This window comes from Alnus glutinosa, chromosome 9, assembly GCF_958979055.1.
Source record: "Alnus glutinosa chromosome 9, dhAlnGlut1.1, whole genome shotgun sequence".
Classification (NCBI taxonomy): Eukaryota; Viridiplantae; Streptophyta; class Magnoliopsida; order Fagales; family Betulaceae; genus Alnus; species Alnus glutinosa.
Genome location: NC_084894.1, coordinates 21451970 through 21466431, shown reverse-complemented (window position 1 = coordinate 21466431; position 14462 = coordinate 21451970). Strand labels below are relative to the sequence as shown.

Below are 14462 nucleotides of genomic sequence, written 5' to 3'. Positions count from 1 at the left end.
TCTCCTCACCCTTCAACAAGAGGGAAAGAGAGAGACTGAAAGACAGGTAGAGGGACCCCGATAACCTCATTCACCGGCTAATCGGAAGGAGGACAGAAAGCACCGTTGACAGAAAGCACCTTCACTCTCAGACCTCATGTTACTTGACGGAGAATCTTGTTACTTGACGGAGAATCTTCTATAGGCCCTATAGTATTCTATCATTTATAATTCTTTTAATTTTTAAATTAAATAATTAAAGATTTGTCAAATCATTTTACTATTTTTATCAACTTAATATTTATTTATTCAATTTGTTTCATGTTAAAAGTAATAAACGTTGATGTGGCAAAATGGGAATAGAATTATATATTATAGAATATGTCTAAAATTATAAGGGATTTTGGCCCCTTTTTGAAGAATACCATACAAATGCGTTAGGGTTAGTGGAAGTTTACATGAACCATAAAAAAAATAAGGTGGCTTTTAAAATTACCATTTGATCAATCATATGCTCAATGATAATCTTAAAAGACACCTTATCTTTTGATAGACACTTGATGGATACTTGATGTACTTGTAGAATTACTCACACAACTAAAGGGTATACATGCGGGATATTTACCGTATGCATTCATTCACATGGATACAGATAGGAAAAATCACTATCCGCATATTATAATATATAAAACATATTATATATATTATATAATATGTCAATAATTACCAAAAGATTTTGGCCCAATTTTCTGGAACACCAAACAAACGTGTTGGGGTTAGTGAAAGTCTACATGAATGATTGCATAGAGCCCAACACTCTAAGACGACTTGTCTTTCCACTTCGAAAATGTTCATATAGTAGGAGTGTACCGTGTATGTACAAATGAGACTATTATTAATCTCTAATAACCGCAATTGCATAATTGCATAACCGTCTAGAACGATTACAATTAGTGATTTTAAAGGTTAACGGAAACGGTTTAGATCCCACTAACTGGTTTATATTAATAATAATTTCCTCCCTTCCAATTTTTTTTTTCTTCATGTCTTTCTAGCCAATCATCTTAGCTTCTTCAGTCCTACGATTTCTTGATTAATTAAGTTGTTCATCCTAGAAGGGCCATCCTACACTTCATTGCTTTTTTTATTTTTTATTTTTTTTTATTAGGGTATCCCAGGTTGATTATTTATGGATGATACCACGGGTCAACTGGCTCACACACAATGATAGTCTTCCGTATGCAGAGGTCCATGGATAGCCTCAAACTAATTCCTGACTCCAAACCCATGACCACTTAGAATCGGGGCGTTGAATCGCAGGCTTTTCACCCAAGTGGCTGACCCCAAGAGGTATGTAGCACCATAAGGATTCGATCAAGGACCTCATGGGGGTTATCCCCTAGAAGCCCCCTGTCTAACCACTTGGCCAACCCCTTGGGGGTTACACACCTGACTGCTTTCATGAAAAAACCATGACAAATGAGTAGATTGAAAAACATAAACAAAGATTAGTTATAACTTGTTTCTCACAATTACCCTGAAATTACTTGAACAAAGTGAAATACCGGAAATTTTCAGACAAATTGGCACTCAGAAGGAAAATAAAATAAGGAATACAAACAAAAAGCATATTAGTCAAAGCATTATATATACATTCACCGGTAGTAAAAACAATTTTTGATTTTTGGTAGTGATTGCATGTGGTTAATCAGATTTTGAAGCACTTTGGTCCATGGATTTTAGAGTTTCAAAACACTAAAATATGCCAAAAATAGTACTTTGTGGTTAACTGCTAACCAGCCATAGCGAGGCGATTGTGGTTATTCAAAAGTAATAACCACCTAAAGAGGTTGTGGTTGTGGTGATTTAAATGTGATAACCGCCAAAAAAAAAAAAAAAAAAGAAAAGAAAAGAAAAAAGGAGTACCCTGTCATGACTCAAGAGATGAGAGAGCGGTAATTAAATATGATATTACACCCAAAATATTAATTCATATACTACATAACATTTAGTAATAACAAGAAGTATTTATTTAAATACTTTACATACTGGTGTATCTTATTTTTGTGATCTCAATTCGATGTCCCTCATTAATACCATTCCAAAACTTAAAATAAATAAATAATTATTTGAAACAATAGACAATTAAAAACTACTATCTAGCAAGTTTTTCTCTTACACGTGCTTTGAGATGCCTCCAATTGAACCTGAAACCATAGCATGTTACAAGTATTAATTAACTAGAACTCAAAAAATAAAATGCATAATGGCAAATATGGTAAAACAAGCCCCCACTTATGTAAATATTTGAAAAAAAATTACGTTCAGTGCATAAAAAACAAGTGTAAATATATAAAAGTGTTATAAAATCAAATAAAATAACAAGACAATATAAAGAGATTGAAATATGCAAAACTAGTTCTTCTAGTACTATATATGATTCTTCTCTATTATTATGTATTATTCATACTACTCAATTCTCTCATTTATAGACACGGAATCATAATGGAAGGTTAAAGAATATGAAATGGTATAGTACAGGAATCAAAAAGCTACATCAATGTATTACATGAATGTTATAGGAGTTTCAAAAGTTGACATGAATGTCTAGAATTTCAAGAGATGAAACTAAATGATCATCCACCAAATGCATGAATGCATTCATAATAAAAAGCTTAATATGCGCATGGTACCACTAGGCGGCATGGCTATCGAACAACCAAAGCTATCAACTAGTCATCAAACAATCTTAAGGTAGTGTATTCAACCTGGTCTTGATTACTTCATGCATGCCTTTCATTAATGTTCCCCATATTTTTCTTAATGTTTATTTTCTTAATTAATTTGACGTTTCATTAACTAGTAGTATATCTTTACCGAAAGGGGAATATAAGTTTTGTACCTTATTTCATATCGTTCTTTGAGTTTTTTTTCCTTAAGATAAACAATTAAGGAGTTTTATCAAAATACATTAATTTACATATTTGGACATCATTTTAGCCCAAAAGCGTAAGTGAAAAGAATTGAGACCACTTAAGTGTGTGTGTGTGTGTCTATATATATAAAGAAGTGTATTTTGAAAATTTGATCATATTTAATGGAAAAACGTAACAGATCGGTGACTTTGAAAAAATTGGAAGTTACACTAAATTGAGAGTTTTTTTTAGGTTTCCGGGGGGGGGGGGTTAATTGTGTAAACAATGACAATTTTTAGGGGGGGTTAAGTAAAAAATTTCCAATATTTTGTGGTGAATAAAAATAAATTATGCACAATGAACCTTCTATTGACATCCTATAAATAAAATAAAAGTTGAAAAGTCTTTCTTTTTTTTTTTTTTTTTTTGTGGGGAATAGAAAAATTTGTTAGATATTCTAAGAAACAAGTTGCAACATGGCTCCCATCATTATGCAGTAAGCAATCAATTATGCAACATAGCATGACTAGAAATGATATTTAAGAAGTCTTTAACAAACCTTAAATTGATCATAATTCTGCATATGAACCACATCTGAGCTCGGTAGATGCCTTTCAATACAACGTGCGTAACAAACAATATCTCCACGCTGTGGGCATGCCATGAAACATTTTAAAATTTGGGAGCCTTTTTCGACTTGCTTAACAATTTGAATAAGGCAAATTGTAGCACCAAAATGGATACACTCTTGCATATGCTTCACATTACGATTCTGTGTACAATGATTTAGATAGGGTCTAGATCTTTGGTTTGCACTTGAAAAATAAGGATAAGAAATCCCATCATTACCACTTTAAGTATTTTAATACATTTACAAGCCATGAATTTTCTTCCACTATAGAAAAATCCTTACTTTGATGTATAACTCAAAACAATAGTTAAGGTATGAACTCTTTTATACTTTATACAATTGAATGATTAGAGACATGTGGAATATTATTCTACGAATTAAAGTATTTTGATTTAAGTATGCACTATTTAGCAATTGTGACTTTTGGAAGTACAAACTTTCGTAGTTAAGTGACTTTAGGTGCTAACTTTGTTTTAGTTAATCTTTTCGATAGATTCATCGGGTTTCCAATTTATTTTTGTTAACCTTTAATTGGTAGCAAAATTCAAGTTAACTTGTAAGAATGCAAGTATTTTCAAATGAACAAGTGAAAAGGGATGATCAACTGGTCACCATATGTCATACCAAAGCACTCATACAATAAGTTTTTTTTTAATTTTTTTTAAAAAAAGATAGATTCGAAAAGCTTAATAGACATGCCATATATAAGAGAAGGAATTCATACATAATACTATTCACATACGAAGAGACAACACACTATATATATATATATTGATTTAAAGAAGTTTGTTTAATTAGTAGTTGTGACTTTTAGAGTTATGAACTTTTTTATTTAGGTGATTTTTGGTGTTAAATATTTTTCAGTTGATCTTTTGGATAGGGTCATAAGGTTTCAAACTTTAATTTTTTTGTTAACTTTTGATATTGAGGAAAAATAAAGTTAAGTTGTAAGAATGTAATTAGTTTCAAATGAACAAGTGAAGGGGGTGATTAGCTAGTCATTATAAGTTATATCAAAACATCCATGAAAAGGTTTTTATAAAACGATTGATTCGAAAAAACAAGGAATTCAAACATAATACTATTCAGTTACCAAGAGACAAGATATTAATTATATATGAAAGTGACTATTGAGAAGCTCACGTTTTTACTGTAAAGATAAATCAAAGAAAAAAATTGGCTTTATAAATTAAGAAAAGACATTTAAAGCAAATAGAATAAATAAACTTCATCGTAGATGGCAATAAATGTATTAATTCAATGCTTAAACAAACAAAATGCTATTTCATATAACATTGCCTAATGAAATTTTATTAAAATGGGAATGCTAATTAAAAAGGTAACTTTGGATACTTGATAGAGTAAGATAAATCAAAAGCTTCCTCTCTCTCTCTCTCTCTCTCTCTCTCTCTCTCTCTCCATTTTTTTTTTTTTTTTTTTTTTTTTTTTTTTTTTTTGTGTGTGTGAGTTAGATAGATCATAAGTAAAGTAGCTACAATGCTTACTAATTAATGTATAAAATTAATCACATTTTGACTTCAAGCTCATTGGATTTGGATGAATCATCAACATAACTAATAGATTACGTAAAAATCATATGTGCTCACATTTAATTCTTTGCATCTACTAGAAATATGATGATTAATGGAATAATATAGTTCCTCAATGAAACATTTGTTCGTTATTGCTAAACTATTATTAGACTACCTCAACCTTCGTTTGCCAACCCCTCTTTAGTTGAATATCTGACTTTTAGCCAAGAGGACCATGAGAATTTAAGAACTAAAAACATTAGAGTATTAGTCTAATTGTATTTGTCTTTAAGCGTGATCAGGCGTAGTATAGAATATTTTTGGAAGCTAGCTTTAGATATACTTGGAAGGACTTGTTAGAGAATATATTCTTCATATAATTGTGATTAGATATGGTAGTAGAATATATGAGATTGTACGATTTTATTGTAATTGAATATAATCAAATTAGAATTGAATGATTTGATTTGATATTCTTTCATATATTTTTGTATTCTTTTTATGTCCCTTTAAATAGAGATCATTCATATTATAAATTCATTAAGCAATAAGAGCAACAATTTATCACTTTAAACTTTATCTTGTAGACGTAGATTATATACCGAACCACGTAAAACTCTGGTCTCTATTTTATTATTTCTGCTATTGTCTTTATTTTTCTATGTGGTTATCTTTTCTTTCATGACTTTGCTTTTATTGAGGTAGTGGAAATTGACTGCTATGTTGTTGAAGCGACTGAGAGAGTTGTTAGAAAAGCCACTTTATCATTATTGAACACTAGTACTGTTTGAGCTGCATGCATGGGACATATGCAAGGATTCCCTAATTAATTCTTATTGCTTCCTCCTACGTATTCACTTGTTTATGTTTGTTTGTATTACTTGCATTTATTGGGGGTGATGGAGAAGAGAACTGTATCCATGAGTTCGCTGGTGAAAGGTCTCTATAAGTGCATTTCCATAGTTCATCAATTACGAGAATGATTCATTAACAAGTAAACTTAATGTTAAGTGAATTACTCTTTGAATTTCTAACCACAAAAACAAAAAAAAAAAATCAAAAAAAAAAAACGAAATAAATAAATAAATAAAATATTAAATATAAAATATTAGTGCCGCTTGCATAATGTCTTTTTTGGGCAAAACATAACACTATTCATTTAGCTAGTGTCGCTTGAATAGTGTCACTTTTGAAGTGGTAAACACAGGGTTGAGAGTCCAAATTAGTTTCATTTACCCTCCTAAACAACGCTAATCAGAGTCTCTTATGTTCAAATAACAGTAAACAATTAATGTCGTTTTAACAGTGAAAGACACTAAAAATTTAGTGTCGCTTGAACAGTGAAATAACACTAAATTTTTATTTTCGTTTACTATTCAAACGAAACTAAATTTTTAAAATCGTTTAAACAAAAATGGCACTAAATTGTAATTTCGAAAAAAAAAATTAAAAAAAAATTTCAAAACGTTTAGGGCTTTTTTTTTTTTTTTTTTTTTTTTTTTTTTTTAAATTTTTTTTTTCTCCATTCTTCTTCCTTTTCCTCTTCTTCTTCACCACACCTGCAGTAGGGGTGTAAAGCTGGTTGGTTATAATCAGCTGGTAACCAGTAACTGGATACCAACTGGTAATCGGTAATCGGCCAACTAGTTTGGTACCCAGTTGGAAATAACTGGTAACTGGCCCTACCGGAGCGGTTATATGTTTTAGAAAATATGGAAACTGGTTATAATCGGTAACCAGGTATATATATAAAATATTTATTTTAAATAATAAAATTTAGAGTTTTACACTTTTACTTCCATTCTAACTTAGGCCAACATATTGGGCCAAAAAAGATTGAAATGTTGTTTTAAAGGGCTAAAAAAGTCTAAATTCAGCCCAAAAAGTAGGTCAAATACCCAAATTAGGCTCAAAATACCCTTTTTTTTTTAAAAAAAAAAAAAAAAATTCGGTTATTGGTGCAGATAACCAGGTACCATGACCGCCGGATATTAAATAACCAGTTAACCAGTCACCCGGTTACCAGAGTTGGTTGGCGATTTTGGCCAACTGGCTACCGTGGTTAGGGTTATTGGTTTTAGCCAATAACCGGTAACCATAACCAGGTTCTCACACCTAGCCTGCAACACTCCCCCCACACCAGCAGCACCAACTTCCACTAGGCTTTCGATTTTGGGTGTTTGCTATTTGCTTGAATGTCTCGCGGAAAAACAAACAAAAAAAAAATTAATTAAATTTTTTTCATGAAATTTGCCATTATGTTTTCAATTAGCAACTTTACACAATCATCGAAAGTTTGGAAAGTCATGTATATATGGAAACGAATCTGCTAAAAAATCCAGTCACATGCAAGGAAAGTACTTGTGGCATAAAGTAAATACAACACTCATGTCATGAAAGCTGCAATCACAACCCAATATATATGGAGCAAACAAATTCAAACAACATGATTCTCCAACTTTCTTAATTTGATCGGTAGTTGTTAGTACAGTTTTCGGTATGACTTAATCTGGCGATCACCGATATTCTTCACGTCCTAGGAATCCTCGTTCCACTGCAAAAAGAACCAACATCGTCAAGAGAACACACTAGGGTTGCAGACGGATCTCACTCTTATGCCTAAGTAAGTTTTTAAGGGAAAATAATGCTCAAGCACCAAAATTTAGTCTTAGGTTTATTCCTGGTGTAAGGGCCTATTTATAGACTGAGTGATGAAGGCTTCACTGCATTAGGGTTCTATGGTCATTTCTTGACCTAGGAGCACCTTCAAAGTCTGGCTTGGACTCGGAATCCTCTACCTCCCTAAACTAGGATTCTTTCCTTACCTATCTCAAAGAAAGATTCTGGGCGGCAAATTCAAGATTAATTTAGTCCCGTATTTCTAGGAACTAGGTGAGATCCCAGATTTTCCAAGATCGCATATCACCACCACTGGTTAGCTAGGTCGATTCCTAGGCAAGTACCTTTCCAGGGCTCCAGGGTATCCAAGTTTGTACTCGCAGGCTTGTACCTGATGGATTACAAGCCCCGCAATTACCAATGAGTAACTGTAGACTTATAGGCTCGTAATCTTTGAAATGGGCTGGGCTAAGTGAGATTATTCTCGGCAGTAGTTAATGCAGAAGCTTTTTCATAATATTCAAAGTTCGTTTTTTATAGTTATCAGCATCCAAAAGCTCAGTCTCTGTCAACATTACTTTTCTTCTGACTTTCTGGGTTGTGAAAGTAAGGGAATATTAACATTGAAATAGGAGGATCAAAATGAAGAAATTCACTGTAGGAATAGAGAATTTAGAAACTTGGTCATCTACTTTCTTAAGTACTGGTGTTCTGCCAAGCTGAGATACTTCTACAAGTTGACTAATTTTGGAAAGAGGTACTCCTTCAGAATCTTAAAAATTCAAAACAACAAAAACCACACCCATTTGGTTTCTTCTGAACGAAGAATTTCCACAATACAACTCACACCAAAAAAACTCCCAATCTGCCACCTCTAAAATCAAACACAAGGATTCCTCTTTCTTAACAAAAATGACTTAGTCAATGTTGTTAACTTTTAATATTTAATCATACTTTAACACTTGCCCTCATGTGTGGGCTCCAACTCTATTTTAATAGGTAAGGCCCAACATATGAAATATTTAATTGAAATAAGTGGTAAATGAAAGGGACAGGCACTACAAAAAATGTTGCAATTCGCCGCGTGTCTACGGTAACGGTTATTGTAGCTACGCGGCCAACTAGCCACATGTCTTAATGACAACGTGGCAGGTTGTGTATGGAAAACAAGTGGCCGCGTCTAATAAATCCACGCGACCACTTGGACACGTGTATTTTTTACACGTGTCCAAGTTGTCGCGTGTATTTTTTTATTTTTTTTTACCTTCTATTTCTTTGAGTTCTCTGATCTGAAAGTTTGTAATTTTTGGTTTTTGTTGTTGATTTTTTGTGTTTTGTTGGTGATTTTTGGTGATTGTTGGTATTTTTTGGTGTTTTGTTTGTATTTTTTGGTAATACGGGTCGACGGAGGATTTTTTAGGGATTTCCTGGATTGGATTTCATGGGGGAATAAATGTGATTTTTGGTGATTTTTTGGTATTTTGTCGGAGATTTTTTGGTGTTTTGTTGGTATTTTTTAGTAATGTGGTTGACAGAGGATTTTTATAGGATTTTCTGGATCGGATTTCATGGGGAAGTTTTGTAGTGATTTCGCCAGCCTTGAAGAAATTTCCGCTGAGGGAAAAAAAAAATTACAAAAAAAGTTTCTGGCAAGGCCACTGGCAAAAAAAAAAAGGGGTAATTACCTTTTTCCCCCATCAACTACTGGCCATTGTCAACATGCCCTCATGAACTGACACCTCGACCAAAAGACAGCATCCAACTACCATCGTTACCCACTTTGCCTCCATCCGTCAGAAGATTCTGTTAACTTGGATGGAATATTCCATTTTTGGGTGTTAATTTTTGTTTAAAGACCAAAATGCCCTCTACAGTAATTAATAAAAAAATATTAAAATTAATATATTTTTTTGTTTTAAAAAAAAAACAAAAACAAAAATTAATCTAAGGGTGGCGCCCTTTTTCAGTTTTTTTTTTTTTTTTAAATATTAATTTTAATATTTTTTTTATTAATTACTATGGAGGGCATTTTGGTCTTTGTGTGAATTAGACTGACGGATGGGGGCAAAGTGGGTAACAATGGTAGTTGGATGCTCTCTTTTGGTCGAGGTGTCAGTTCATGGGGGCATGTTGACAATGACTGGTAGTTGATGGGGGGAAAAGGTAATTACCCCAAAAAAAAAAAAAAAAAAGAGGAAGAAGAATAGATCTTCTTCTTCTTCTTTTTTTTTTTCTTTTTTTTTTTTTTCTTTTTTTTTTTTTTAAAAAAAAAATGTGGTGTTAGCAACGTGTGATAGTTCCACATGGCTAAAAGTGTCTATTTTTTTTTTTTTTCAAAAATAAAATGCATTTAGCCACGCATGTATCTCAATACACGTGTCAGACACGTGTTTTATGGGACATATGGCACAGTGGCCACGTGTATTCACTGTAAACGTGGCAAATTGCACAATTCGCAACAATTAGATCTACCACGCCTCTCACACATGGCCAATTGTTTGCCATGTGTATAGCCTCTGTACACGTGGCGACTTGCAAGTGGCAAATTGCAATTTTTTTTTGTAGTGAGGGTTTGAACCTCTGCTCTGATACCATATTAAATTATCATTTATCCCAAAAGCGTAAACTAATAGGAAGAGAATAATTTTATTATTTAATCATACTTTCACGAAGGTAGTCAAATATATATATACGAATAAATAAATCAAATAAAAACATATTAAGGTAACCTAATCGCCAGCCACATAGCTTTCCTAGTAGTTGATTTTTAGCTATTTTGGTGAGCCACTTTTTTAAAGCACTCCCAGCAGCCTCACTATTTTAACTATTCACTATTATTATTCCATTTAAATAATATTTTTTCATTTTTTTTTTAAATTTTTTCTCTATTTATTTATTTTTTAATGTGTTTATGTTATTTGTTAATATATTTGTTTTGATAAAAATAAAAAATAAAAGAGATAACCCTTAATTTTTTTTTTATTTATTTTTTTTTAATTTTTAATTTTTTTTTTTTAACCGTTGCCCACAATCTCTTTGTATGATCGCTATTTTTCTAATTGTATCCTCCAGGAAAAAAAAAAATCAACGTTATATGAAATTTTTTAATTTTATTTTTGTCTTTTGAAGAAATAGTTCAAATATTATTAACAGTGATGGTATTTAGTTGATATAATACTTTGATCTTAAGGGTTAAAAGTTTAATTAAATTGGTATCTAATATTTGTGAGAGTTGGGAGATTGAAGAAAATGGGAGAAAGAAAGGAAAAAAGTGGTGATGTGCTGATTGGTGTGAGAAAGAAATGAGAAAAGAGAGAGAGGGAGAGGGAGGGGAGAGAGAGAGAGTGAGAGAAATGACAATTTTATTTTATTTTATTTTTATTTTTATTTTTATAGTTTTTTAATGATTTGGTGAGTGAATAGTACTCATCAAATTGGTGAGTACTATTCACTAACCAAGTTTTTTAAGTGAAATTGGTGAGGTTGTTGGGAGAGGTTTCTGTGCAGTTTCACTAAATTGTCTCACCAAAATAGCTTTTTAGCTATTTTGATAAGACTAGGAATAACCGAAGGGTACTTAACTAAAACTTACAAAACCAATTTTAGACAATGGAATCCAGCTAAATTCGGCCATCTACAATACAAAAAGAACCCAGACATCAACCTGAGCACCATTCTCAAACCTTCTATCAAACACCTCATATGGCTCATCCAAACAATAACAGAAAAGAATGTGGAGAAAAAAAAAAATCTGTAAAGAGAACATAGAAATTGAATCCAAAGCACAAAGCTTTCCCAAAAAATGCACACACAATTAGCTTTATGTTTCTTAGTGGGTAATACAAAACTATAAAGAGAAGCTTGGATTATTACCTCATTTGCTCCCAATAGCCGGAAATTCTCCCCTTTGGGTTCACCGAGCCTCATCTCCATCTTATTTTTCTTCTTGTTTTGCGTTTCTCACTCTCTCTCTACATTCTCTCTCTTGACATTATGAAGAGTTGGCCCAGGGGAAATATGGCGGTTTTGATTTATTTGGTTGCTGATGTTTGTTTACTGGCCGATAATTATATATGTAATCTTTTGCAGGAGGATGAATGGGTTAAAAGACTCTATAACGTGGTCAAAATTACAGGAAGGGGAAGATGAAGGGAAAAAGAAAGAAAGAATGAAAAACTCACATATACAGAGAGAATTTTAGTGACATTTGCTTCATTAAATTTTAATTTAGCATCGTTTGCAAACAACTCTAATCTTAAATTTAATGTGTTTGAAAAAATGACACAAAATCTAAAATTAGCGTTGTTTGAACATTAAACGTTGTTTGTACAAATGACATTATCCCAAACGACACTAAATTCATATGTTTTTGTGGTGAAATGGAAATGCGAGCCGAGCAGCTTGGCCCTCCCAATAGGAAGCCTTCTCAGTGGTAGCACTAAGTTTGTTCCCCATCATGTTGGCCTAGGCCACTTTGGTGTCTAAAAGGGAATCTCGACGTACAGGCAGAGTTGACCAACTCACTATTCTATTCAGCAAGTAACTGCTTTAGACAAGAGAACTTCGAGTCAGAATCTCTAAGCCGGTCGTGAAGAGAACTTTCGATCCTGACTCCTTTAAAAAATTGATCTTGGTGCTCCAAAATGAGAGTAAGACATTAATAAATTGGGATGTGGTCCACAGTACTGCAAACCTAATAATAATTGTTTGAAATGTGGTCTCTTCGTATGGGTGGATATCGTTCACTGTGAGTTAAATGGTGAAAATGTGGGTGGATAATAATCGACCGCATCTGCTATATATGCATTTATTTGCTATCCTCTATCTGCATATGCGGATGCGGTTAGCAAAAATCATTATCTACATATGCGTATACGGATTATTCGAAATGGGTCGGGCCTAGTGGGATTATTCCCAACAATAGTTAATGCATAAGCTTTTTTCATAACATTCAAAGTTCATTTCTCATAGTTATCAGCATCCATAAGCTCAACCTCCATCAACATTACTTTGCTTCTGACTGTCTGGGTTGTTGAATTAAATATTGTTGAAATACAATAAATATTCTTGAGAGCTGTTGAAATGTTGTTGCAGAAAAAAAAAAAAATTATTGACGTTAATGAAATCAGATCAGATAGACAAGCCAACCCCACATTTTCTATCTCTTCAAAAAAAAAAAAAAAAAGAATAAATAAACAATATAGAGTTAAGAATAGATAATCGGATGTATGGTGCCATTTAAAACCCATTAGCTAAACTATATAAAGTGAGTTTTGGTTAGCTATTTTAGATTAAAATATACACGATCTACTGTGAATGCTGTAAGGGGAAGATAAAGGGAAATTAGAAAGAAGGAAAAACTCATATATACAGAGAGATTTTTAGTGACGTTTGCTTTACTAAATTTTAGTTTAGCATCATTTGCAATAGTAAACAACCCTAATCTTAAATTTAGTGTCATTTGAAAAAACGACACAAAATAAAAAATTAGCATCATTTGAGCATTAAATGTCACACTATCACGAACGACACTAAATTCATATTTATTTTTTTAGTGAAATGGAAATGTGAGCTAAGCAGCTTGGCCCTCCCAATAGGAAGCCTTCTTATTGGCAACATTGAGTTCGTTCCCCATCATGTCGCCCTAGGCCACCTTGGTCTCTAAAAGGGAATGTCGACAGGCAAAGTCGACCAACTCACGGTTCTGTTCAGCAAGTAACTACTTTAGATATGAGACCACCAACTCAGAATCTCTGACCTGGTCGCTAAGAGACTCGACCTTCAATCCCGACTCCTTAAAAAAATCTTAGTGCTCAAAATGAGAATAAGACACTAATAAATTGGGATGCAGTCCACAGTACTGCAAACCTAATAATAATTGTACGTAAGCTTGACAATTTTTGACACGACACGCGAATCTGGCACAAACACGACATGAAAAAACAGGGTTTGGGTTTGGCATTATCAAGTTCGGGTCATAATCGGGTCAACTCGAATATAATCATGTCTGGCGGGTCAACCTGCCGATGACCCGCCAAACATGATTGTTTTTTTTTTATTATTATTTTTATTTTTATTTTTTTAAAGTCACTTTTGGTCCAAGGCAAAACCATACCCACATCACTTTACTTTTCGCTTCACCATCTTCATGCAGCACGCCTCCCGGCCTCCTTGGCTCCTTTCACACTTTCACCACCACTTTTCTTTTCACTTCACCGTCTTGACTCTTCACAAGCACAGTCGCATAGCTTCACCTTCGGATCGGATGTACTCACAGGTTCACACTCACGGCTTCACGTGGCCTTCACTTCCAGTTTCACTGTTCACACTCATGGCTTCACGCTGTCTGAAGTTCAGCGAATCAGCAGCTCAGTGCTATGTCTTTTCAAGTTTTTGGTTCACGAACTTGGGAGCCCTAGATTTGGCGCTTGTTGGCTATGAACACGATTTCTCGTGCAATCTGGGTTTGGAAACCATAGGGATTGCTGGATTGGATTGCTTCTCTCGCTGGATTGTGTTGTTTGGTTTTCTCCTGTGACAGTGTGACTGTAGTGGGGTGGGCATGAGTTCGTTGGGTTTGTGTCGTGTAACCCAATTCACAATTGGGTTGTGTCTGGGTTACAAGTTTTGACCCGATTAATAATCGGGTTGGGTTCGTGTTGAACCCGATTGTGTAATTGGGTCAGTCGGGTTGACACGAACCCGACCCTCAAACCCGAATTGCCAAGCTTGATTGTATGAGATGTGGTCTCTTCGTATGGGTGGATGTCGTCCACTGTGAGTTAT

At 33.5% G+C, this 14462-nt stretch overlaps 1 protein-coding gene across 1 annotated transcript; it reads right to left on the bottom strand.

Annotated features, from left to right (window-relative positions):
* Positions 1-796: 796 nt before the first annotated feature.
* On the bottom strand, positions 797-3852 carry LOC133876649 (uncharacterized). The gene is made up of 3 exons (XM_062314902.1): positions 3454-3852; positions 2159-2186; positions 797-1432 (listed from the first exon to the last, which is right to left on the bottom strand). The coding sequence occupies exons 1-3, from the start codon at positions 3646-3648 to the stop codon at positions 1305-1307; spliced, it is 351 nt and encodes a 116-aa protein (XP_062170886.1). The 5' UTR covers positions 3649-3852; the 3' UTR covers positions 797-1304.
* Between the last annotated feature and the right edge of the window lie 10610 nt (positions 3853-14462).